Source organism: Bos indicus, chromosome 4, assembly GCF_029378745.1.
Source record: "Bos indicus isolate NIAB-ARS_2022 breed Sahiwal x Tharparkar chromosome 4, NIAB-ARS_B.indTharparkar_mat_pri_1.0, whole genome shotgun sequence".
Taxonomy (NCBI): Eukaryota; Metazoa; Chordata; class Mammalia; order Artiodactyla; family Bovidae; genus Bos; species Bos indicus.
Window position 1 is genome coordinate 13,991,177 of NC_091763.1, and position 26,829 is coordinate 14,018,005.

Sequence of the window (26,829 nt, forward strand, 5' to 3'; positions counted from 1 at the left end):
CCTCTCCTGCCCTTGAAAGTGTGTCCTTGGAGCATTCTCAGCAGCTCTGGCAGGAGAAACATCTAAAGCGAGCATGAGCTGTGTCTTCCCCAGGGTGTGCTGGCAGCTACTGCCCTGGGAGGAGGTGGGGCTGGAGCCCAGCCAGGTGCAAGCGGGGCGTGTCCTCCGCTCAGGGGCGTCACTGCCCTCTTGGGGGTGGGAGCTGGGTCTCTCTTGGGTATGACAGCACTCTCTGCCTTGGTCTGGGGCGTGGCCAAGGCCTGAGGGTCTAGGGCTGCATTTCTGTGCAGGTTTCACTTTCTCCCCAACGTGTGCACCTTGTTAGAGGCTGGATGGGATTGGGGCCAGAGGGGGCTGTGCCGCAGCTCTAAGCTGCCCCACCCCCAGCAGCATTATTGTGGATAGCAAAAAAAATGGAAAATAACTCAAATGTCCACAACAGAATGTTTCAGTGAATTGTGGCATAGTCACACAGTGGGATCAACTAACACCGACTACACGTGACAACACAGATGAATCTTACCAATAAGGCAACAGTGAAAGAAGCTAGACACAAGAATACACATTGTAAAAAAAAGAAAAAGGAGAACATAGTGTATAACTCATTTTATATAAAGTAGAAAACCAGGCAAAGCTAACACATGGTGACAGAAGTCAGATGACTAGTTCCCTCGGGAGGGGTGGGTATCAACTAGAAAGGGCATCAGAGGGCTCCTGGTGATGGACAGGGAGGCCTGGCGTGCTGCGATTCATGGGGTCGCAAAGAGTCGGACACGAATGAGCGACTGAACTGAAGGATGCTGGTTACATGGATGGATTCACTTTATGAACATGCATGGAGTTGTACATTTCTGATTGATGCATTTGATTTATTCCTCAATATAGTTTACAAATAAAAAATCTCAGGTCTTTTATCTGCCTTGTTTTTTCAGAGGTGATAAAACATCTCTTCAATACAAGGACATGTTAATATGGACACAAGAAACATAGTTTTCCTCAGTTTTAAAAAACAGTGCATCACCAAAGCTTGGGTAGTCTACTTTGATTAAAGATGTCAAAGGTTCTTCCTTAGACTGATGGACAGAGTGGACTTGCAGCTACCACACCTTTAAAATGTTATTTAATCCTTCTTCAGTAATAGATTTGATAAATGACCTGAAGCTTCTCTCCTTTACATTTTTGGAAGTTCAATATGATTAAACATATATACTTTCGGGGAGCGAGCTCCGCCCCTGGCAAAGGTCATGAGGAAGGAGGCTTGGCATACGCAAAGGTGGGATCAAGCCTCAGGAGTCTCCCTGGAAATTCTCGAGCAATCTACCCCAAAACCAGAATCTGCCTACTTTCTGCTTTGTGCTTTCACCTACACCTCTGACTTTACAGGGGGCTGTCCCCCACTACCTCTCTCTGAAAAAAGAGTTAGCTTACAGCTCCAGTTAATAATTCCTGGGTGTGACAGTGTTTCAACCTACAAACTCCCTTGGAAGTCCTCTAGCCTGCCTGAATAGGTTTTTCTGGCCACATGTGATTGCTCAGAGCCTCCAAACTGTGAGAGACGTGAGATGTTCTAAACTGTCTAAATACAGATTCCTTTGAGCAGTTAAAAGATTGATTAGAAATTGTATTGGTGAAGGGATTTTCACTTGTTGGGCCAATGTTTGCTGCTAAGTCTCCATATCCCTTACCTGCTGTGTCCCTGGCAGTGTATTGATTAATATAATTGGTGTAAGTAGTAGCTTTAATGTTTGTAACCTGGGACCCTTGAGTTAATTCTTTTTCTTGTTATAGCCCACCACACCTTTGCTCTGTAGGAATGCAACTTTATCTAATGCTTTTTGGAGGCTGGCGCCTGACTTTAGAATAATCACCTTTAGAGAAAAAGGCCTCCAGGCCAGAAGATGATGCAAATCACCTAAACTTTTGCATATGATAAGTTTGCAGGAAGAAAGCCTGGCTTATTGCATGACTCTACCCCTTCCCCCATTATCCTCTATGCATAACTTAAGGTATAAAAACTACTTTGGAAAATAAAGTGCGGGCCTTGTTCACCGAAACTTGGTCTCACCATGTCGTTCTTTCTCTTACCTTCTGGCTGAATTATTCAGCCTCTTTTCTCCACTGAATTTCCTCACTGAGCTATCCTTATTTCAGCCTCTTTTCTCCACTGAATTTCCTCACTGAGCTATCCTCATTCTATTACTCTTGATATCCTTAATTAACGTTTAATTAAGCAATTGTTTCCTGATCCTCCTGACACCGTCCCCGCTTCGAATTCCCTGGATCCACTGGGGCTGGACCCCGGCATATACTTATGAAATGGGAAGGCTTTTAGGATTCCTTGCATAACCTAGTAAAAACTAACTATGATGGTTAACTTCATGCATCAACTTGACTGGCCCAGATGAAGCACCATTTCTGGGTGTGTTTGTGAGGGTGTTTCTGATGAGACTGCATTTGAATCTATGGACTCAGTAAACTGGACTTCCCTCCCCAGTATAGGTGGGCTTCACCCAACCCATTGAGAACGGAACAAAAGATGGAGGAAAGAATTCATCCCTTTTTTCCCTGCCGCATTGCATAAGCTGGGTCCTATCTTCTTCCTTCTCTGGCCCTCAGACCGAGATTTACACCATCAGCCACCCTGTTCTCAGGACTTCAGACTTGGACTGAATTACAACACAGCTTTTCCTGGGTCTCCAGCCTGTAGACAGTACCATCCTAGGACTTCTCGGCCTCCAAGATGGATGGTGTGAGCCAATTCCTCATAATAAACCTCACTAGACATGTACCTAGAGATGGAGCTCTCTCCTACTGGTTCTGTTTCTCTCAAGAACCCTGACTAATAAACCAAATGTCACCAGCGTGACATACCTCCACACCCAATGAATACGGTGGCAAAGGAAAACAATGTGTCACAACACGATCCTCAGAAGCCAGGGGGCCTAACTGGCCTGCCCACTACTGGTGGAACAAAATAGTCCATCAACTGTGAACACACCAGAACCATAATCACCAGTCACTCATTTTTGCCATAAACCATTCATGTCCGGAGGCTGAAGGGCAAATTCTTCTTGAGTGTGCTCCAGCCACTGAGAAATGCTTTGCACACCTGATCACTGTGTTTGACCATTCTTCCCCTGCTTCCCTGTTACACGGGTGGAATAAAGTATTATACTTAAGAATTTGAAAAGGGATCAAATATTGTATGTTATTAAGGAACTACCATTAATTTCATTAAGTGCACAGTGATATATATTATGGCCACATATAATATTTACTAACATGTATTATGGCCATTTCTCAATAGGGAATCTTAAAATTATTAGGAGCTATATGAGGATAGCTAACTTACACTGAAATACATCAGTAAATATTATATGTGAAACTAATGTGACAAAAACTTAAATTAGGTGGTGGTTATGTGGGTATTTACTACTCTATTTTCTGTATATTTGTAAATTTTAATGAAAAGGCTTAAACGTCATTAGGTATCATGAATAGTCAACAAATACATTGCTAATGATAAAAAACACAAATTTAAAACAAGATACAATTTTTCAAGGAGTTGTCAGAAAGGCTTTTTATTGTTGCTGCTCAGTTTTCTTTAATAATCTGAGTTGACTTCACAATGTGGAAAAATGTAAACTTCCATACTCCCAACAAAAATGTGTATTGATGCAACCTTCTTGAGAGGCAGTCTGCCAAGAATCAAAAGCCTTGAAATGTTGTAAATCCACTCTTCAACAATTCCACTTTTATAAATTTATCTAAGAAAATGCTAGCTATATGCAAAAATGTAGTTTCAGGGCTATTCATTTCAGTGTTGTTATGATAGCAAAGCAGAGAAGACAACAAAACATCCAATAATAGAGAGTGGCTAGATAAATTACGGTAAAACAGCCATATACAAGAGTATCATAGCAATAAAAAAAAGCAGAAATGCTTTCAATTATAGGAAAAGGTATTCATAATGTATTAGGTGAGGGAAAAAATGAATACCAAATAGTATTTTTCCTCCTGTTAAGGAAAAAAATTCTACTCATACACAGAGGCAGAGAAACAGGAAAACAGACATATGCATATATAAATAGATTTAAATCGATACATGTATATATATGGATAGATTTAAATATATATGGATCACAAGTTTCAGTTCTTTATACACATCTTTTTTTTAATTTTCAAAAAATATGAACTATTGTGTCATAAGAAAAAAGGTTTTCAAAGAGGAAATTATTTTGCCAATTTTCCCTACAAAATCTTCTAAAAATATATATTATGCTTTTGTTGATGAACTATAATTATAAAACTCCAAATGCTGTTCACTACATATTACTATCCCCATCTGTAATGTGATCCACTTCCCTTGTCTGGTCTTCCCGTCCTCCACATCTTACACTATAGTAAGGCATTTAGTTGCGTCCAGCTCTATACTTCTAAACAGTAACTATCACCTCCTTCACTCTCACTTGAGCTAATGGCTGTCTCCTCAATTTCTGCATTCTTAATACTGGTACTTCCATGCCCCCAGCCTATATATCCGGTGGTCATATTTACTCCCTGTTCACGATCAATCAATCTACCGTGAATATTCATTAGAAGGACTGACGCTGAAGCTCCAATATTTTGGCCACCTGATGTGAAGAGCCGACTTCATCAGAAAAGACCCTGATGCTGGGAAATGTTGAAGGCAGAAAAGAGAAGGGGACAACAGAGGACGAGATGGTTGGATGGCATCACTGACTCAATGGACATGAGTTTGAGCAAGCTCCAGGAGATGGTGAAGGACAGGGAAGCCTGGCGTGCTGCAGTCCATGGCGTCAGAGAGTCAGACACAACTGAGTGACTGAACAACATGATCATCCGTTACCCAAGATCAGGCATTTTCAATCAAACAGTCCTTCAAAATGTGTTAACTTGCCCATTCTCCATTCCTGCTGCTACCAGAACCCTAACCAAGTTATTAGGGTTGCACACCAGGATTATACCCACAGCTGCCTAACCCATGGCCTTGCTGCACCAATCCAATCTCAGACCCATCCTCCAGGTCACTGGAGAACTCAGAAAACCTTCAATGGCTTCCTACTGTTTAGCAGAAATGCCAAACTCCCAATCATCTTTCTAATTTTGTCACCCACACCCTGTAAAACCTGGCAGACTCCTTCGCACAGAGCTGAATTAAGTAAACATTTGAAGAATGAGCAAAAATCCTTCAATCCGGGGGAGGTTTGCTCCCAATGTGGTCCCTCCAGTGTGGTCCTGGTTCCCAGAAGCCTCCGCTGCCCCCCTGGGTGCCTCCGCTCCACCCCCCCGGCTCCCACGCATCCGTGGGGCTCCTCAAGTTCCCACTCCAAGGAGCCTTCTCTGACCTCTCCCCACCACAGGGACTGTTCCCTCTTCCATTTCCTGTGGCGTCTGCTTTAACCACACAAGTGACCCTTGACTGTGCTGACTTAGATACTTTTTTTTTACCTTCTGCATGCCTATAAATTTTGTCCCCTGTATAAAACCTGAACATCTCTAAATAAGACATGGATGTTGATTATACCTTTTTACACATCTCACTCACTGCAGAGTTCCATGGCATTTCATTTAAACTGTAAGCACTCAAATACACACCTGTTTATTAACATGAAACAACACGGAAAGCGTCAGGCAGAGAAAAAAACTTAGATTCCCAACACTTAGGTTGGAAACAAAGCTGACTACACCTAGACTTCAACTTCTACATCCAGACAAAACATTAACCGCCACACGTCACTAAAACAGCCTGCATAAAAAAATTCAAACGCCTTAGGCTGGAGATGTTTTATGCCAAGTTCCACTCTGCCCACCATTCTAGTACCATTTCCCAAGCTTCCCTGTGCCAGGCCACCTCCACGCCTGGAGTTCTTTGCTTTTGCTTGCACTATTATTTCCTTTGTCTTTCTTTGCTCCACAATCCTCCTCCACCTTCTCCATCTGATAAACAGCAGCTCAAATATCACCACTGCCCAGCAACTGTAATGACCCTCTCTAGGAAGATGTAATTAGCCCCACATCATCTTCTTGCTAATTAATACTATACAATGTGTATCAACCATATTATGTACTATATAATGTATATCAACCATATTGTGGATTTTTTTCTTAAACACTCAAACACACACAGTGAGATAGTTAAGGGCAGGAGCCATGATTAATTCATCTTTATAACCCCAACATCTAACAGTAAGCAACTTCAAAAAAAGAACTGATTTTAACTCTTTTCAAAAACAAACAAACATAAAATAAGCCAGAATAGGGCTCATTTTAGTCCTCCAGGACCCCTCTTTCCTTATCTGTTTCAGTTCCATTAGGTCTCTCTGCTCGCCACAGCTGTCAACTCCCCCATTACCCGCACATCTGGTCTCAAAAGAACAATGAAGCTTCCCTCCACCTCCCCTAAACTACAGGAGAATCGCCTAACTAGTGTAGCAGAGAGGTTGAGATATTTATAAAGAAGAAAAGTCAGGAAAATGTCAGAAAAAAATCAGCAAATAGTCAGGTTTACAGAGTGCTTGCTGCTAATCCACTCTTAGAACTAACAGGTCCAGGTGTACAACAAAGTGATTCAGTTATTCATCGTCAATCAACTATGCACGCTAAGTCCGACTCTTCGTGACCCCGTGGACTGTAGCTTTCCGACTCCTCTGTCCAAGGGATTCTCCAGGCACGAATACTGGAGTGGGTAGCCAGATCTTCCTCACCCAGGAATTGAACCTGCATCTCCTGCATTGCAAGCTGAGCCACCAGGGAAGCCCCTCAATCAACTATACACTAATACAAAATAAACATTTTAAAAATAAATAAATAAATGAACCACAATTTACTTAAGCAAAAAAAAAAAATAGAAAGCCCAGGCTCACTGGAGACGTGCCTGGCACAGCCCCCAAAGGCGCCTCGCTCCCTATTCTTCCCCCACAGCACCGTCTGCGGTAGAGAGTAAACAAGAGATCCTCAGCGTGCTGAGCCAAGGTGGATTTGCATTGGTACCACACTACCCAAGCCTGATGAGATCACCCGAACCTCTGCCAGATCCACAATCCCTTCTAGAAACTGCTGATCACTTCTTTTCTTCAGGGACAGTTCCCCCCACATCATCCCATTGGACTCTAAGTCATCTGGAATTCTCACTCAAAAGCCATGTAGTCCTAGCCACACCAAGGGAGGACAGCACTTCCTTTCTGGTCCCAAAGATTCCACCCCAGCCTTCAGGCCCACTGACACAGAAGCCCCACAGGCCGCTCTCCAGAACTCTGCAGGGACTCCTGCCCTCCCCTGGGTTTCCCTGGCCAATCCCGCTTGCCTCCAGTAAAACTCCCCTGCGACTGTGATGCAGCCACTAGAAAGAGCCGCTTCCATTGGTAGGCTCTTAATCCAGCCTCATCCGCTACCACATGGCCTCAAACTGTGGTCGCAGCTTCTACCTGGAGCCTTTCCACTGAATCACATCAAGAAGACCAATAAGGATCCAAGGAGCACCATCTGCTGAGACCCTCTAAGTTGTTCCCATTCCCCGATGCCCACAGCTACTGTTGGCTTAGAAAACAGAAGTCACAGGTTCTGAGTTCCGACAATGATCGTGACTCTGCCGACTCAATGTTATGAGCTTCTTCCTTCTCTCTAGGCACTTTAGCAGCCCACTCGCGGGCTCTTCTGCAAGTGGTCTTCCAGAATTACATCATTAGAGTTTTACAACAAAAACCTTATAAATACACAGCCCAAAAACATCTATGGCTCCTTCATATACACCTCAGCCCCATCATGGGGGGCCCGACGTGCGCAGCAACAGACATCAGGTGAGAAACAAATGCGTTTCTGTTTTCTGGACTTTCATTACCCAGAATCCTTTTCCAGCTTAGCGTCTCTATACCATATTTACCGTTTCTGGGCAAAACACAAGCTTTATATAGAACTCTGCCTTCTAGTATACAACCCAGTCTACTTTACAAATTGATTCTTTTTTCTCCTGTTTTTTACCCATTTTCTCTTGGAGTCTTTGTCTCTGTGAATAACTTAATTTCAAGCATTTACTGAATCAATATCTAATGCATATCAGGTGCATATCTAATACACAGCACTTTCAAGTAAGTTTTTTTCATGGAATCTTCACAAGTTTTTATAACATTATGTAAACGTGCAAATATACACAAAGTAGAGTGAACAGTGTAGTAAATCCAATATTCCGTTTTCCAATTGCAAAAATTATCATACTGCCTATTTTTCCTACACCACCAAAACTGGGTTATTTAAAAGCAAATCTCAGATATCATAATCTCACCTGTAAATACTTCAGTGTACATCTCTGAAAAACTCTTTATAGTTTCCATATTCAGAATACTATTACCTAGCCTAAAAATCAATGAATAATTACTTAATATCAAATAATCCTATCAGTATTCAGATTCCCTGATTCCTCAGTTTTTAACAGTAACCCATTTTGATACGGAAAGTGATGCTAGGAGAATTAATAACTTCCTAAGCCATATACACACAGCAGCAGAACAAGTTTCTCACTTGAAGCCTCAAGTTCTCTTTAAATACAGCACACCTACCTTCTCCCCATGTTTAGAGAAGGCCTACATATGTACTTTTTAAAATTATCTTTACAAAAATGGCCTTTTTCTTTTGAGTACTTTTATTGCCAGTTAAATAACCTTAAAAGTGGTTCAGTGTTTGGGACCTGAGGCAGACTTTATTATTAGAGTATTAGTCACTCAGTGCTCAATATCACAAAGTAAGTGACAATATAAGAAACGAAGGAAATAAACTTGTATAGTATGATGTAGTATCTACTGTTACTAGTACTGAGGCCTCCTCCAGGGCACCATGGCTGAAGTTAAATGATATGATGATGGTAACAACAGCAATGTTCTGCTCAGGAGAGCCCAGGGCAGTCCATTCTAGATGAATGAAGGATGATGAAAGGTGTTTACAAAGAGCTTTAAACTTCTTAGGACAGAAAGCTTTAGTATCATCTGCTGCACAGGACAACCTTGGAAAGGTAAATGGGTTGTGAGACTAAACTCCCCAACAACTCCTTTTCGGTGCCGAACATCACGTGAGACAACAAAGTGAAGTGTAAACGATGCAGCCATCACAGACAGTCGCCTCCAAGTATGTGACACATTCTAAAAGACAGATATAAAATTGTACAGGATCTCTTTTACAAGTCTTAAGTAAATCTCTTGCCTGGAAAATCCCATGGATGGAGGAGCCTGGTAGGCTACAGTCCATGGGGTCGCTAAGAGTCGGACACGACTGAGCGACTTCACTTTCACTTTTCACTTTCATGCATTGGAGAAGGAAATGGCAACCCACTCCAGTGTTCTTGCCTGGAGAATCCCAGGGACGGGGGAGCCTGGTAGGCTGCCGTCTATGGGGTCACACAGAGTCAGACACGACTGAAGTGACTTAGCAGTAGCAGTAAGTAAAGGTACTTCTGGGGATGTTTTTAAAAATGTAACAACGAAATAGAGAGCTGCTTGAAAATAATCTTTAAAAGTTGTAGAACACAAATAAGAAACAAAACAGATTCCTTTATACTGACCTTCAAAAATATTGTTTTAAGTTCAGCTGGATCTGCTCTCTTGGTTAAAGCCACCTATAAATAAACATAAAAATGTTTATATTATTAGAACAAAGCTGAGAAATCAAGCTCACAGACTGAAAGAAAATAAACTCCAGGTTAGAAATCAGTGAATTTCATTTCTGCACTTAAAGCACTAAATTTACCCAGTGCTTAAACTACTCTCTGGATTTTAAATCAGTCTTCTTATGAGGCTTCTAGAATGATAACATTCCATACAAGAAACAAAAGATCCTAATATGCAGTGTTTAATATATATCATTTTTTTCCAAAATGAACAAAAAAAAGAAAAGTTAAAACAGACTTGCAACCACCTGGCATTTTAAACTGCAATCCAGAGTGACCCAAACTCTTTCACAGGGGAATATTAAATATTAAAGTACAACTTGTTAAGTATGCAAGAAAACGTAGTTGTTAGAGAGGTTAGTGAACAAGGCAAATAATAGTCACAGACAGAAGGCAATTAATTCCCATGGCTCCGCAATGGACAGGCATGAACACCCAGCAATCTGGTCATGTCCAGCAGTATCCTCCTTTCCCCAACTTTATAAAAAAATTCAGAAGTCTCCACTTGTACAGCATTGGGAAATACAACCACCATTGTTTTCTCATAACTTTAGATGGAATATAATCCATAAAAATATTGAACAATGTTGTACACCTGAAACTAATATTGTAAATCAACTGTGTTTCAACAAAAAAAAAAAAGAAAGAAACCATAAGTCTCCAAATGTATGATTATTATTTACCACGTTCTGGAATACAAGGGGCTATGGTTACCTTTCAAGAGCAAAGTTTGACAGATTAGCTCAGAATAGGTGTTGTGCTTAATTCTCCAGCCCACAAAGTCCAAAAACATCACCGGGGAAAGAGAAGACAAACTTGAACATGGCTGCCCCAGGCCAACACAAAAGAGTCCTTATGTGGAACCAAACAGTGGGCTTATTCAGCGTCCCATCACCCAATCCTGCTGGCAGAAACCGTCATGAGACTGAACTCTCCCCAAGCACAGCATCACCCCATGATACAGCCAAGGAGGGGTTCCTGGAACCACCCCAATACTGGAGCCATGTCGCCATCCATGGGGAGATTTATGCAAATTGTTCTAAATCCCTTCGGTGTGTTTGCAAAGGCTCTCCTGAGATCTTTGGACAATGGGTTCTCTGTCTTGAAATATGTAACTGCCTGAGCTCCTTGGCCTGCCACTGTCAGGAATAATTTTATTAACTAATTGTTGGAATAGGAGAGGTAGATTTCCTGAAACCAGCTAGTTGGTCACCTTGTTGCCCAAACCAAGACTGATAACTCCTAACTTCTGCTGAGTACTTGTAACCACCAATGCTATTTTCAGCCATAAGAATTTGTCATCTTTTTAAAATCCTCAGTCACTGAGTGTTCTCTACTATTCAATTAAAGAGAAAAAAAATATAAAAGTCGACTGCAAAGCCAACCTAAGACGGATGATGGTGCTGCTGAGAGTCTCACAAGATCCCCTCCACTGGGGTCTATATTCTGAGAAAGGTGGGGAGGACAAACACTATTGGAGATGGGACAGCACGAGAAGTTTCCATCCTCTTCTTCAAGAGAAAAGACACTCCCTCCAAGTTCTACGTCTCAAGACCGTAAGTAACAATTTTTTAAAAGGCATATGGTGACCCTCAGCACGTAACTGGGTTTCCTTTTAAAAGCAAAGGTAAGTTTCCACAAAGTGAACTATTCTTCCTCCATCTGAATAACACATCCTTTAAAATCAAATTAATTCACTCTGCCACACACACTTCATAAAGCCTTCCCTGGGCAATGCTATTTCAGAGTGAATGTCCCCCGCCCTGACTCCCACAGCATTCTTCTCCTTACAGATCCCAGAATGCACAGTCATCACTCACCGCCAGGACTACACCTCTGTGACAGAAAGCTTTCAGTCTGTAACTCTCCCCGGGTGGAGGGCATGGGAGAAACCCATCCATATGGCGGCCCAATGCCTCTAAGCCATGTCACCTAATGTGTACAGAACACTTAAAAGTTTTCAGAGCAGGACTATGACGTCACTGGATCATCATGGCAGACCTCAGGCTCAGACAGAGCATATTATTGCTCTCATTTGACAGAAGGGGAAACCAAGACTCAGAAAGGGTTACTTATTTCCCTGAAAGTCAGATTTAGCAACAATTTTTGCTGACATTTCTAAGTGTTTTCTGAGCGGAGGTCAAGTTCCAAACCTTCCATCCCCTTACGGTGCTGGTCATCTCACTGAGTCACATCGTAAGCAGCTTTAAATTGACCATAGTTTATGTGACCCCTAATATAAAATAGCACACACCTAAAAATCAAGACTCTCCCAGTTTCTCCTAGTACCACCACTTTGTAGTGTATCCATCCAGTGCTTTGATTAAGAACATGCTCCAGTATCAGACTGCCCTTGATTGTGGGCAGCAGACCTGAGCTCTCAACTCACTAGCTGTGTGACCCTCCGGTTTTAAGCCAACTCAGAACAGCTGTTCAGGCAAGCTCACACTGCATCATCTGACAAGCCTTAGTTCATCAGGCTTTAGAAGATTCTCAAACTTTAGGTTTTTCTCCAAAGGCTAATTTTCATTGTTTTATATACAAGTATATATTTCTCAAATATGAATAGCATGTAAATATTTACAGCTATTGGGAGAAGGAAATGGCAACCCACTCCAGTATTCTTGCCTAGAGAATTCCCTGGACAGAGGAGCCTGATGGGCTGCTGTCCATGGGGTAGCACAGAGTCGGACATGACTGACGCGACTTAGCATGCATTGGAGAAGGAAATGGCAACCCACTCCAGTGTTCTTGCCTGGAGAATCCCAGGGACAGAGGAGCCTGGTGGGCTGCCATCAATGGGGTTGCACAGAGTTGGACACGACTGAAGCGACTTAGCAGCAGCAGCATTTACAGCTATTATTCTTACTACCTAGTTGCCTGATTTGCTTTATCATTACTGTTCTGAATTTGCATTTATAAGAATAGATGCCACCATTAAAACAAAGTTTTTATATCAAAAGTTCTAAATAAAGTAATTTTTAAACATTGTTACGGAGTAAATCACCAAGAAGAAAAAGGATTCTTGGCAGACGACTATGAAATATCACCATTTGCTACTTAATAATTTCATACACAAGCACATAACATTCACACCAAGTGGAGGTTAAAGAAGAAAGCAGGTGAGGGGGGCGGTAAAAATGGAAACATGCATTATCTTTTTTTCCATAAACTGGGAGACCTTTATCTTTGTTAATGACAGTATAGAAATTTCAGGTCAATTCCCCCAAAGTATGTTCCACAGGGCAAAATTTGAGGATCACTGAATATGTAACACTTTTGACAAGTCAAACATTATAAAAAACAGTTTAAATAGGCTATCAATAGCATTTGCAAAACACATATACTGGGTAGGTACATTCCAAATACAAAAAAAAAAAAAAAAAAAAACAAACAGCCAATAATAATATAACTTGAAGGACTGGTTTTAAAAAGCAGGCAGTGGGACGCATGGCAAGGAAACTCAGAAAGCTATTTTTGAGGACAAATAAATTCACTTTCATTTTAATATGAGTTACAGCAGCCAAACAGAGGAAGACACCAGAAAAGATTTTTCTCCATGTAGGAGCGTTATTTAAACTGGCTTTCTTACTCGGGAATCAAGACTCAGCTGAGGGCTCATTGCTTTAACACACTGCAGGGGTACGGAACTGTGCACTTAAAATAGTTGCTGGGTCTAACCAGGGGTGTTGAGAGGGAACAAACATAACCTACAAAAAAGTCAGGGATATTCATTTGAAGAAGAAAACATGCAGAAAAGCTCTCTTCTTACACTGGGAAGCTCGAGCCATTAAGACCACGATCTCCTCGTAGTCACCTTACTCTTCCGTGTCCCCTGCTCCAGTAAAGTTCAGAAACTAAGAGCTCTGAACACGTTCTTAAAGAAAACTTCCAGGTGAGTAGAAATCAAATCTTTACAAGGAAAACAGGTAGCTCCTGTTAGGCCAACGGAACTGCAAATTCTCACACTCCGCCCCAAATCTACCAAGTCAGAAACTCTGGGGGCGGGATCAAGCAATCTATGGTTTAACAAGTCCTCCAGGTGATTTTGATGCCTGTAGGTTCAGAGGGTAAAGTGTCTGCCTGCAATGCAGGAGACCTGGGTTCGACCCCTGGGTCAGGAAGATCCCCTGGAGAAGGAAATGGCAACCCACTCCAGTACTCTTGCCTGGAAAACCCCATGGACAGAGAAGCCTGGTAGACTACAGTTCATGGGATCGTAAAGAGTCAGACACGACTGAGCAACTTCACTTCATTTCAAAGTGTAAGAACCACAGCTGTAATTAATGTAAAATCCTGTCTGACTGGACTTGAGATCCACTGCCCTGGCTGTATGTTTGCATTGCCCCAGGGCTTTGGGGTTTTATCAAACCCCAGGCTGATCAAATTAGACAGCAAAGTCCAACTAAATTAGAATCTCTGGAATGGGTATCTTTAAAGCTTCACCACCAGATGGTGACGGACCAGGCTGAGAACCACTGGGTTAAAACCCAGGACCTCGTTTAGCTTGCTACCTCACTCAGCAACAGTTCTTCCATCACCCTCCCAAACCTGAAAGGTCTGAAAGACAAGACAAGCTCAGACTTACACTGAAAATTCTACTGTCATGAAGTAATTGTTTACTTTAGATATGAAGTGAAAACAGAGAGGCAGCTCATCGAAAGCTACTGTGTGTGTGTAAGCACATGCATGCTTGTTTGCGTGCACTGACAAGCAGAAAACGGAGGGGTGGGAAAAACCCGTAGTGGGTGGTCCTGAATCTCATGGAAAGCACTACTGGGTGTGACCTAATAACTCAGAAGCTGGGGCTACCCTTTCTTCCCACATATCTTCCTATACTGCACAGACTGGAAGGTTAAACTACATTTCCCAGAATCCCTTGCAGCTATGCAGCCTAGGTGCTGTCAATCAGATGAAGCTAAGTGAGATGTGGGAGGCAAAGTTTTGGAAAGCCAAGATTTGGAAGGTAGGGGCTGTGTCTTTGCTGTTTCTGCCAGCAAGCATCATCCTTGGAATTGGCTGATCTTCCTGTGGCAGATCAAAGTGTCTGGTTTTCCTCCTGCCGTGTCAGCGGCAGCATGGTTCTGAAACACTCCCGGTTTGGTGGGCAGTCTCATGACTGCACGAAAGGCAAATGCTCCCCTGGTGGCCTGCTCTGCAGTGAGGCTCTGCAAGTCACTCCTAAGAACTCAACCTGAAGTTCCTTTCTTCACCTTTCCAACAAATTCCATATGCCATCTAACACCCTGTAATAAATTTCCCTCTGCTTAAACCAGCTAGAGTGGATTCTGTTCTCTGCAAGTGGACCTTGACTGATACAATCAGTAGCTGTAAAAGAAAGCCTGAAATTCCCCAAAACCACAGTCACCATTCACTCAAGGGGGATAAAAATGAAGTGTCTCATCACGTTTAAGAAAAATAAGTTTTCATTGACTTCACTGAATCACTCATTCCTCGCCCTACGGTTCCCCTACGGTCTAATAAATGAAGAGTAGTAACTATAAAAAGTTACTGGAATCAATATACAAACAAGATATCATGTTAAGCAGTATTCAAACCACAACCTTTCTGTGTAGTCAACCCTCAAATGTTCAAGTCACTCAACAGTTGACTTATAAAGCAGCAGACACCACAAATGTTAACCCACTGGGTAACTATGCAAGTGGGTTATTTCAGGGATGAGGAAATATTTTATCAGAAGGATTCAGTAGTTTATGAAATGGGTTGTAGACAAACATTAGACAATGATAAAGCCATCACCATTAAATTTCTGTATGAAGAAGCACAGTACAGCAATTAAAAAATGAATGGCAGTGTTTTAGCTGTGGGTGCTGTTATGCCAAAATAACTTTAAACACTCTAATTTTAGATTTTATTATTATTAAGCTACAGCTAACATTCCAGTAAATGTTCCCAAGACTAAAAATTTGACAAGAGACAGTATAAGTCTCCTCTGAAGCAGACATTCATCTCTTTATATTTTCAACTCCTTATGGAGAAAGCATTGCTTGCTCATCGTGTCATAAGCAAACATCACCAGGTTTGGGGTTTCAGTATGTTGCTAACTTGGTGATCTTGGACAAGTCAGTTAGCATCTCCAAGTTTTAGTTTCCTCATCTATAAAAAGGGCAAAGTGCTTTGCAGCCGATCAAGTCGACTATGTTCTTTTCCCCAGACCAGCCCCGTGTACAGTGGCTGCAAATAGCAGCCTCCTCAGCAGTGCACACAGCCTGCCTGCAGAGGCTGCCCTAAGCGACCCTGGAGGCACAGCCTGTTGCCTGCAGAGGCTGCCCTAAGCGACGCTGGAGAAAACCCTTTCCAGTGCACACTCACAGCTGGCATGCTGTCCCCAGTGTAGGCTCCAGATGTGTATGCCTGGTTTCTTTGGAAAGCCCCAGGGTCCACACTGGCCAAGTCTTAATGTCCATCTGCACCAAGGTGCAGAACAAGGAGCCTGTGACTGGGGCCATCTGCAGGACCAAGTTCAAGTTCCCTGGCCACCAGAAGATCCACATCTCCAAGAAGCGGGGATTTACTAAATTTAATGCAGATGAATTTGAAAGCATAGTGGCAGAAAAGCGGCTCATCCTGGATGGCTGTGGGGTCAGACAGATCCCGAACCGTGGCCCTCTGAACAAATGGTGAACCTGCACTCATGAGAGCGTTGGTACTGTTCCCTCCTTACTCATGCCTACCAATAAATCCTACTTCCCTGTCAGAAAAAACCAACTCGTGCCTACCAATAAATCCTACTTCCCTGTCAAAAAAAAAAAGTAGGGCAAAATGACAAAGTTTACTTATCTATTTCATAAAGTTATCTTAAGGATTAACTAGGATGAAGAAAAAGTGCTCTGTGAATTACAGGGTGATACATAAGGCTGGTAGTGATTAACAGCTACTGTTAAGAAATATAAGCCAAAAACACAGCCATCTATTTCTAATCCCAAAGAAGAATGGAAGATGAGGAAGTAGGTCCAACGTGTATTCAACTTAGAAATAAGCAACAAAAGATGAAAGGCTAAGGAGAAAATTAAAATTCTATTGGATGATCACAGTCTTGTTAGGAAGCCTGGAGAATCAATCAGCTTGAGGCTAAGGGGGCCACCAATGATGCTTCAAACTATCCTAGTATCTGAGGTGAGAAACCCAGCTCAGAACCCACAACAAAAGCAGGTTGCCTAGGCTGCCTGTTAGGTCAGCCGAAATGGCAGCTTCACACACAAGCTGCTCTGTGTGTGTTTGTGTGTGTTTAGTCATATCAGACTCTCTGTGACCCCAAGCACTATAGCTTTCTAGGCCCCTCTATCCATGGGATTTTCCAGGCAAGAATACTGGATGGGTAGCCATTTCCTCCTCCAGAGCGCGTTCCTGACCCAGGAATCGAACCCATGTCTCCTGCACTGACAGGCTGATTCTTTACCCCTTGAGCTGCCTGCCCTCTTCCAAATCAAACCCACATTGAGTGTCCACTCGGCAAAGCCAGATCACGTGCTTGTGCCCTGGCTGCAGGGAAAGATGGGAACTGAGTTCTGACTCATGTTCTGGCAGGCAGACCTTGTAATGTGGGGATTTCCTCCAATACAGGAAAGGTAATCAAAAGATGATGGGGACACGTCTGGTTTCCAGTCCAGCATGCAAGGGGCTTAGAAATGGTCAGTCTGTCATAAAAGTAAGTAAAAAGACTAAATGCTGAAAAATCAACTACTCCCAAACCACTGCCCCCCAAAATGGAGACAGAAAGGCAGAACCAGAAAATCACAACTTATCAGAGCTGAAACCCATCCACTGAAACCTCTGCAGGAACCAGTGTTGAGAGTGGGTAACTCTGAGCTGCAGATGGACAACTGCTGGAGGCTCAGTGTGGACAAGAAAAGACCTTGCAAAACTCTAGGTGGACCTAGACATCATGGATTCTCCACACTTTTGTGAGTTTTACCTCCTGGAGCTCAACTTGGCTCTCAGTGACTACCAGAGAAAGACTACCTGGCACTTTCAATAGGAGGAAAGGAAAAGGAACCAAGCTGAAATGCACAAGAGCCCCCAGCTCTGCTTCAGAAGAAATTATTTCATAGGCACCTAACCTGCGGGAGTATTACCGGAGCCAGTTAACCAGAGGAAAGGCAATACCCAACACCAGCCACCTTCAACCATCCTCTCCCACCTGAGGGGAAGAAGAACGGAGAAACACTTGTGAAGTACACTGTCCAGGGGCGTGGGCTCTCCACTGAACTGGGACCTGGTCACAGGCCTACAGAACATTTCTTCTGCCTCTAGACCCTACCCTCACAATACCAAAGGACCAGTTACAGCCATCCCTTTTATCCAGTACATCACACCTGAATATCAAGAAAAAAAATCACAAAAAATACCAAAAGGCCAAACAGCACGATCTAAAGAGACAGATATGGCAGGAATGTTGACATTATCAGACTAGGAATTTAAAACAATTATGATTATTAACATGCTAAGGGTTCTGACATTGTACAGGAGACAGGGATCAAGACCATCCCCATGGGAAAGAAATGGAAAAAAGCAAAATGGCTGTCTGGGGAGGCCTTACAAATAGCTGTAAAAAGAAGAGAAGCAAAAAGCAAAGGAGAAAAGGAAAGATATAAACATCTGAATGCAGAGTTTCAAAGAATAGCAAGAAGAGATAAGAAAGCCTTCCTCAGTGATCAATGCAAAGAAATAGAGGAAAACAATAGAATGGGAAAGATTAGAGATCTCTTCAAGAAAATTAGGGATACCAAGGGAACATTTCATGCAAAGATGGGCTTGATAAAGGACAGAAATGGTATGGACCTAACAGAAGCAGAAGATATTAAGAAGAGATGGCAAGAATACACAGAAGAACTGTACAAAAAAGATCTTCACGACCCAGATAATCACTATGGTGTGATCACTGACCTAGAGCCAGACATCCTGGAATGTGAAGTCAAGTGGGCCTTAGAAAGCATCACTACGAACAAAGCTAGTGGAGGTGATGGAATTCCAATTGAGCTATTTCAAATCCTGAAAGATGATGCTGTGAAAGTGCCGCACTCAATATGCCAGCAAATTTGGAAAACTCAGCAGTGGCCACAGGACTGGAAAAGGTCAGTTTTCATTCCAATCCCAAAGAAAGGCAATGCCAAAGAATGCTCAAACTACCGCACAATTGCACTCATCTCACACACTAGTAAAGTAATGCTCAAAATTCTCCAAGCCAGGCTTCAGCAACATGTGAACCGTGAACTTCCAGATGTTCAAGCTGGTTTTCGAAAAGGCAGAGGAACCAGAGATCAAATTGCCAACATCCACTGGATCATAGAAAAAGCAAGAGAGTTCCAGAAAAACATCTATTTCTGCTTTATTGACTATGCCAAAGCCTTTGACTGTGTGGATCACAATAAAACTATAGAAAATTCTGAAAGAGATGGGAATACCAGACCACCTGATCTGCCTCTTGAGAAATTTGTATGCAGGTCAGGAAGCAACAGTTAGAACTGGACATGGAACAACAGACTGGTTCCAAATAGGAAAAGGAGTACGTCAAGGCTGTATATTGTCACCCTGCTTATTTAACTTATATGCAGAGTACATCATGAGAAACACTGGGCTGGAAGAAACACAAGCTGGAATCAAGACTGCTGGGAAAAATATCAATAGCCTCAGATATGCAGATGACACCACCCTTATGGCAGAAAGTGAAGAGGAACTCAAAAGCCTCTTGATGAAAGTGAAAGTGGAGAGTGAAAAAGTTGGCTTAAAGCTCAACATTCAGAAAACGAAGATCATGGCATCTGTTCCCATAACTTCATGGGAAATAGATGGGGAAACAGTGGAAACAATGTCAGACTTTATTTTTTTGGGCTCCAAAATCACTGCAGATGGTGACTGCAGCCATGAAATTAAAAGACACTTACTCCTTGGAAGGAAAGTTATGACCAACCTAGATAGCATATTCAAAAGCAGAGACATTACTTTGCCAACAAAGGTCCATCTAGTCAAGGCTATGGTTTTTCCTGTGGTCATGTATGGATGTGAGAGTTGGACTGTGAAGAAAGCTGAGCGCCGAAGAATTGATGCTTTTGAACTGTGGTGTTGGAGAAGACTCTTGAGAGAGTCCCTTGGACTGCAAGGAGATCCAACCAGTCCATTCCGAAGGAGATCAGTCCTGGGATTTCTTTGGAAGGAATGATGCTGAAGCTGAAACTCCAGTACTTTGACCACCTCATGTGAAGAGTTGACTCATTGGAAAAGACTCTGATGCTGGGAGGGATTGGGGGCAGGAAGAGAAGGGGACGACAGAGGATGAGATGGCTGGATGGCATCACTGATTCGATGGACATGAGTCTGTGTGAACTCTGGGAGTTGGTGATAGACAGGAGGCCTGGCGTGCTGCGCTTCATGGGGTCGCAAAGAGTCGGACAGGACTGAGCAACTGAACTGAAAAGAACTGAACTGAACTACCCCTCCGGGGGCAGGGGGAGGGGGGTGATGACAAATTTATCAGCAAGTTGCTGGTACAAAGCGTGTGATGATACATGCTACCACAAATTAAGATTGATGGCAGAATTAAGACCATAACTCTGCTGGAGTCAGGGGTGGTGGAGGTAAAGTCTTGGACTGGGTTGTTTATCACTGGATTACAGCAATTAACACTCACCAGCTAACTTTTACTGGGCCCTGAACTCTAGGCTAGGCATGTCCTAAAGGCTGTACGCCTGATCTTTATGCCTGATCTCACTTAAATATCACCAAAACTATCTAAAGTGAAGAACCATTAATAGCCCCAGTCTTCACTCACAGACTTAGAAGACAAACTTATGGTTGTCTAGGGGAAGGGACAGTTAGGGAGTTTGGGATGGACATGTACACACCTGTATATTTAAAGTGGATAACCAACAAGGATCTATTGTACAGCACATGGAGCTCTGCTCAATGTCATGTGGCAGCCTGGATGGGACGGGAGCTTGGGGGAGAAAGGATACATGTGTATGCATGGCTGAGTCCCTTTGCTATCCACCTGAAACTATCACAGCATTGTTAATTGGCTATACCTCAATATAGAATTCGAGAAGGCAATGGCACCCCACTCCAGCACTCTTGCCTGGAAAATCCCATGGATGGAGAAGCCTAGTAGGCTGCAGTCCATGGGGTCGCTAAGAGTCAGACATGACTGAGCGACTTCACTTTCACTTTTCACTTTCATGCATTGGAGAAGGAAATGGCAACCCACTCCAGTGTTCTTGCCTGGAGAATGCCAGGGACGGGGGAGCCTGGTGGGCTGCCGTCTATGGGGTCGCACAGAGTCAGACACAACTGAAGTGACTTAGCAGTAGCAGCAATATAGAATAAAAAGTTCAAACAAACAAACAAATAAAATATCCCCAGTCTCCAGATGAGGAAGCTGTGGCATTTAAGACACTTGGTCTTAAATGAGTGGTAGCAAATCACAGAGCAATAATGACCCTAGAGCCCAGGTCATTTCACACTAACTATACTATTAATACCTGGAGGATGTGCCAAGAATTTGGCGATCAAAGAGGGGGACTTTAAGCTATCCTTGTGAATGGTGCTACTGGACAACATTGTAGCTGAAAGCAATTTAAAATAAAGTCTTTTTGATTTTGGCATTATGATACATAAACACCCATGGTTAGGTGGATTTACCTAATGCAGAATATTATTCTCAGTATTATATGCTGAACTCAGTCTCAATTTTTTTTTAAAGCATCAAGGTTACAGTATAATTAGGAACCAGCTGCAGTTGTAATTACCACTCCCAATATAATTTGTTACATATTAGCAAGTGTCAAATGACTACTGCTCCTTAAATGAATAAAACTGACTGTACTGTTCTGAAGACTGGGATGTATGTTCTGATGGGGAACAAAGGAATATAAAAAGTATATGACATATTTATAAAGTGCTGAAAGGTTCTACTTAGGAGATCACAGGTTGCAGGAGCCCAGATAATGCCATAGAAAGTGAAAATGGCTTCTGGGAGAGAATAGCTAACTTAATAAATGCAGAGGAAGAAAAAGCAGCAAATCATAGGACAATAGAAAGTTGCTTTCACTAAATAATACCTTACCTGTTCAAATTTCTGCTGTATATCAGCATCATATAATTGAAGAATAGTCAAGAATCCAAGAAGAAGTTAAAAGAAAACCAACAGGAGCCCTCTGCACAGCTGGGATACTCGTGCCAAAGACTGTTCACAATTTCACTGGAGCAAGTCCTCCTCCACCTTCCCCCACGACTTCCAACATGACCCTGGGCGCGCACTCTGGTTCCAAACCCCTTGGACGCTCACACTTCTGCAAAGCTTTCTACGTCTGGGCCCAGCTCTAAGCTTTAGAAACATGAGTGCATTAACTGCCCCCCGCAATAACCCAGGAAGGAACAACAACCTTGGCCCGTTTATAGATGAGGCAACTGAGGTACACAGAGGTAGAGTGACTTGCCCAGAGCCACAATTTGAACAGAGTTCATGATTTCAATCATTACGTTATAAAGACTTTCAAAAGGAAGAGAGAACATGAGATTAAGAAAGCAGAGCACCTGGAGAGTAAACAAAATTAGGTCACATCAACCAACTGCCATCCCAGGCCTCCTTTAGATGACCATTCGAAAACAATTTTAAAAATTGTAAGATGATAGTGATGGTTTAGTCACTCAGTCGTGTCTGACTCTTTGTGACCCAGTGGACTGTAGCCCGCTAGGCTCCTCTGTCCATGGGATTTTCCAGGCAAGAATACTGGAGTGGGTTACTATTTCCTTCTCCAAGATGATAGTGGAAATGTGTAAAATGTGTACAGAATAGATATTTGATCATACGTGAAGAGGCACTGATTTTTTTTTTTTTAATGTAACAATGATATTTCAGTTGTGCTTTGGAAAAATCTGTTTTGGAGATATACCGTAATATTTACATGTATGATGTCGGGGGTTCGCTTTGAAAAAATCAGGAGGATGGAAAGACAAGAGAGGGTGTAGTATAAATTAACAACATCGTCCATAAATTGATAACTTCTGAAAGTGGCTGGAAAGGGACATAAGAGTTTGTCACGCTGTTCTAATTTCCTATGGAAACTTTCCATTATGAGACGTTTAAAAAAAGGGTATTTGTTTTTTTTAAGTTTTAAGTCAAATGTCAGTTCCTCCTGGAAGGTTTTCTAACCAGGTTTCCCACATAGAGTGCTATTTGCCCCTATTTTATGGACTTTGCAAATGAATGTTTAAATTTTGATTCTCTTGCTAACCAGCAATGTGACACTGTTTTTCTCATCTGTTACAGAGAGAGAATGAGAGAGAATCAGGATTGAATGAAAGCAGCATAACCTGGGACAGAATCTAGCAGTTCCCTGCTTCCCAGCTGCGTGCAACCTTTCTGTATTCACAGCGGCCCCACTGACCGAGGCATCGGTGGACAGCTGAGCCCTGATGCAAGGCTCTCTTGGCTTTTGGAACGAATCAGAGTCTGAGCCAGCAGAGAGTCTGGCCCGACCTGGCAGCAGGTTGCACTGGCTGATGATGTGGCACTAATGGGAGTTCATGACCTTGTGGGATGGAACAGCAACAAAAAGTACACTGGCTCCCTACCTTTCATCTGATATCAAACATGAGTGGTTTCTTGCATAATACCAGGAGGGAAAGCTGTGTTTAAACACAACAGATGACCCAGAATGCAGGAGCCATACAGGAAAAGATTAATGGCTCCTCTGTCCGTGGAATTCTCCAGGCAAGAATTCTGGAGTGGGTAGCTATTCCCTTCTCCAGGAGATCTTCCCGACCCAGGGACTGAACCTGGGTCTCTCGCATTGCAGGCAGATTCTTTACCATCAGAGCCACCAGGGAAGCCCAAACATGTAACATACAAGGTTGAAAAAGTTGAAAGTGTGTATGAGCCAGTTAAATGTCAAACAATTGCAGAAATAAATATATAAATAATGTGTAATAGGACAAAAGGCCAAAGTTCTTAATTTAAAAGCGCTCTTGGACAAAGTCAATATGAGAAGGCAAATAGCCCAATGGAAGAGTGGTCAAAGGTCAAGACCGGCTCTTCTTAAACTGCAGGTGGACACCAGACACAGACTAACAGAAATCTCCAAGAACCGTCATAAGGAAACCAGGGGCTGAGCTACCTTTTACTTCTGGAGCTGAGATTCACAATGCAAAGAAAGTGGAATCCTGAAATGCAGAGGCAAATCACCCTGCGGTAACATAAGTGCGTGGGATCTCCTTGGTGGTCCAGTGGTTGGGATTCTGCCTCCAATGCAGGAGACGTGGGTTTGATCCCTGGTCCAGGAAGAGCCCACAAGCCATGGAACAAGTAAGCAGGTGAGCCACAACTACTGATGCCCACGTGCCCTAGAGTCCGCGCTCCACAACCAGAGAAGTCCCTGCAGCGAGAGGCCCACACGCTGCAACTAGAGAGAGCTCGCACGCAATAACAGAGACCCACAGCCAACCAAAAAAATAAAGGAGTGTGACGATTCACAAGGAATGGAAGTCCTTGCCAGGGGGCCCAGCAGAGTCAGATAAGAGAGCTGACAGGTCACCAGCCTTTCTGGTCAAACCTCTTGCAGGACCCAGTATGCTATTGGGAGCAGCTGGTCTGAAACAGCAGCAATGGACATACTGTTCAGACCTGCTGGAACTGTCTCCCTTTAATCCAGCCAGACCTTCTCAGTCACAAGGAAGCACATTTCCCCGGGAGCCTCCTTCCGAAGCAGCTACTTTGTAGTCATGGAGATTCATCCACTTTGAATGGCCAGATCCCTGCCGGGGTTTACTCTGCAGCTATGATTCCCCATTATGCATGCTCTTGGAGGTGACTCACACACAGCTCCTCAAGTATTCCAAGATAGTGCTTTTTGTTTGTTTGCTCAGTGAAGGATGGAGAGGCTTGAGAAAAATGGTTTATTAGGGAAAGAGAAAAGTTTCTGACAAACCACACACATGCAACAGAAGAGTCTCCTGCCCCCTTTCATTCTGCCATGGGTGGCACCCACAAATAGATGAACAATTCAACAAACGGTGTCTGAATGTTATGGAACATGTACTGTGAGGGCTCAGTTCTCAGCTTAAAATCTAGTGGAAAACATAAAGAATAAGAAACAAAACCAGGACCATTTTCCTTCAGAACATCGTTATCACTCTCTCCCCCAAGGGAATTTAAAAACAATTCAATATCTGTTATGTGCTGAACTGTGTTCCCCCCACCAAATTCATATGTTGAAGCCTTAACCCCAGGACGTCAGAATATACCTGTATTTGGAGACAGGATACTCATAGTAATTAAGGTAAACTGAGGTCATTAAAGTAGGCTTTAAGCCATTAAGACTGGTGTCCTTACAAGAAGCATAAATTAGGGCACAGACACAGAGGAAAGACCACGTCAAGACACGAGACAAAGGCCATCCATGAGCCAAGGAGGAAAGCCTCAGAAGAAACCAACCCTGCTACACCTTGATCTTGGACTCCTAGCCTTTAGGTTAGTGGGAAAAGAAACTTCTGCTGTTTAGGCCACTCCGTCTGAGGTACTTTGTTTTGGCAGCCCCAGCCAACTAATACAGTATCACTGAATATAAACTCCTTATTCAAATGGCTCCAACAGGACCATTCTTTTATTGGTTTTGGATCCAGTTTCAAACACTGCATTTGGTTGTCATGTCTGTTCGGGAGCCTCCTTTATTTGAGCCTTCTCATTCATAAGACTGGCATTTTTAAAGTCAGACCAGAGGTCTTACGAAATGTCCTACTTTCTGGATATGTATAATTGTTTCCTCATGATTAGATTCACACGCAACCCTTTGGCAGGAAACCTCTAAAGGTCACGTTGTGTATTTTCCATCACATCACACCAGTGGTGCTCCATGCTAGCGTTTCCCTCTTCCCGGTAATGTTAAACTGGATCACAGATGGAGGACAAGTCCTCTGCTATAATGGTATCTTTTCCCCTTTATAGTTGGTAAGTAATTTATAAGGAAATACTCTTCCCTGGTGGTTCAGACGGTAAAGAATCTGCCTATAATGCAGGAGACCCAGGTTCCATCCCTGGGTTGCAAAGATCGCCTGGAAAAGGGAATGACTACCGCTCCAGTATTCTTGCCTGGAGAATCCCATGGACCAAGGAGCCTGTCAGGCTATACAGTTCATGGGGTCAGACACAACTGAGTGACTAACTCTTTCACTCTGAGACACAGAGAATCCCAATAATCTTTTACTGAAGAGTTTAGCATCCACTGAGGACATCTGCCTGAATCAATTATTACCTGCAGGTTGCCAAATAAATTTTTTTTCTAGTTCTATCATAACTTCTACTTTATCAGTTGGCATTGTTCAGAAAAAAAGAACTTCACCTCCCCATCTGCATCTCCCTTTGACTCTTTTTGAGGCAGAATAATCATCATGGAATGATGGACTTTTTAAAAAAAAATTCAGTATGCTACAATCCATTTTCAACTGATTTGCTTTTGTAGTCGTAAAACATCCATAAAAATTAACATTTTAAGTGTACAATTCAGTGGCATTGAGTACATTCACAATATACAATCAACAGCACTATCCGTTTCATCATCCCAAACACAAACTCCATACCCCTTTGATTACTATCCAGTTGCTTTTAATAACCACCATTTATTTTAACTGTGAGACACACTCATTGTAATACACATGATGTATACATATATATATGTGTATACAAACACACAGGCACGTGTGTGTGTGTTTAGAAGATGAATAAACGCAACGCACAGAAAAGAACAATTGTGAATATTAAAACCTAGCCAACTAAAATAAACCATTATGCAAAATGCTGGTGGATCAGGAAGGCAGTATCCAAACCCACTCACCAAACATAACAGCAGAGGAAATAACCAGGAATTATGTGCCTCCTGGTGCGTGTATCCAATACCAAGGATCCAGTAACCTGAGAGAGACAGCCAGCAACCACCTAGGAAGTATTCCAGCCAAAAAATAAAAATAAATAAAACCTTAAACTCAATCAAGTGTCCACATCTAACTATCAATTGTCAGGAAACACTGGGGACAGAGGAACATGGGTGGGGGCGGGGGGGTGGTGCAGTCAGCAAACTCCAAATTGTGCGAAACTACAGGAAGGATGACCCAATTCACTCATCAAATAAACTGCAGGCAGGCAC

General features: G+C 42.7%; 1 protein-coding gene and 1 non-coding gene across 4 annotated transcripts in view; one reads left to right on the forward strand and one right to left on the reverse strand.

Moving 5' to 3' along the window:
- SLC25A13 (solute carrier family 25 member 13) overlaps positions 1 to 26,829 on the reverse strand; it is a 231,063-nt gene that overhangs the window by 192,951 nt on the left and 11,283 nt on the right. For 2 of the 3 annotated variants that reach the window (XM_070787512.1, XM_070787511.1), the window contains exon 2: positions 9,572 to 9,625. In XM_070787512.1, the coding sequence (XP_070643613.1) occupies positions 9,572 to 9,625 (54 nt within the window). Of the gene's footprint in view, positions 1 to 9,571; positions 9,626 to 10,390; positions 10,412 to 26,829 lie in introns of those variants that run through there. The other variant, XM_070787513.1, reaches the window with a different exon arrangement.
- Positions 15,815 to 15,946, forward strand: LOC139182837 (small nucleolar RNA SNORA70). The gene has a single exon (XR_011566405.1). It is a non-coding gene; the product is annotated as a small nucleolar RNA SNORA70 (small nucleolar RNA).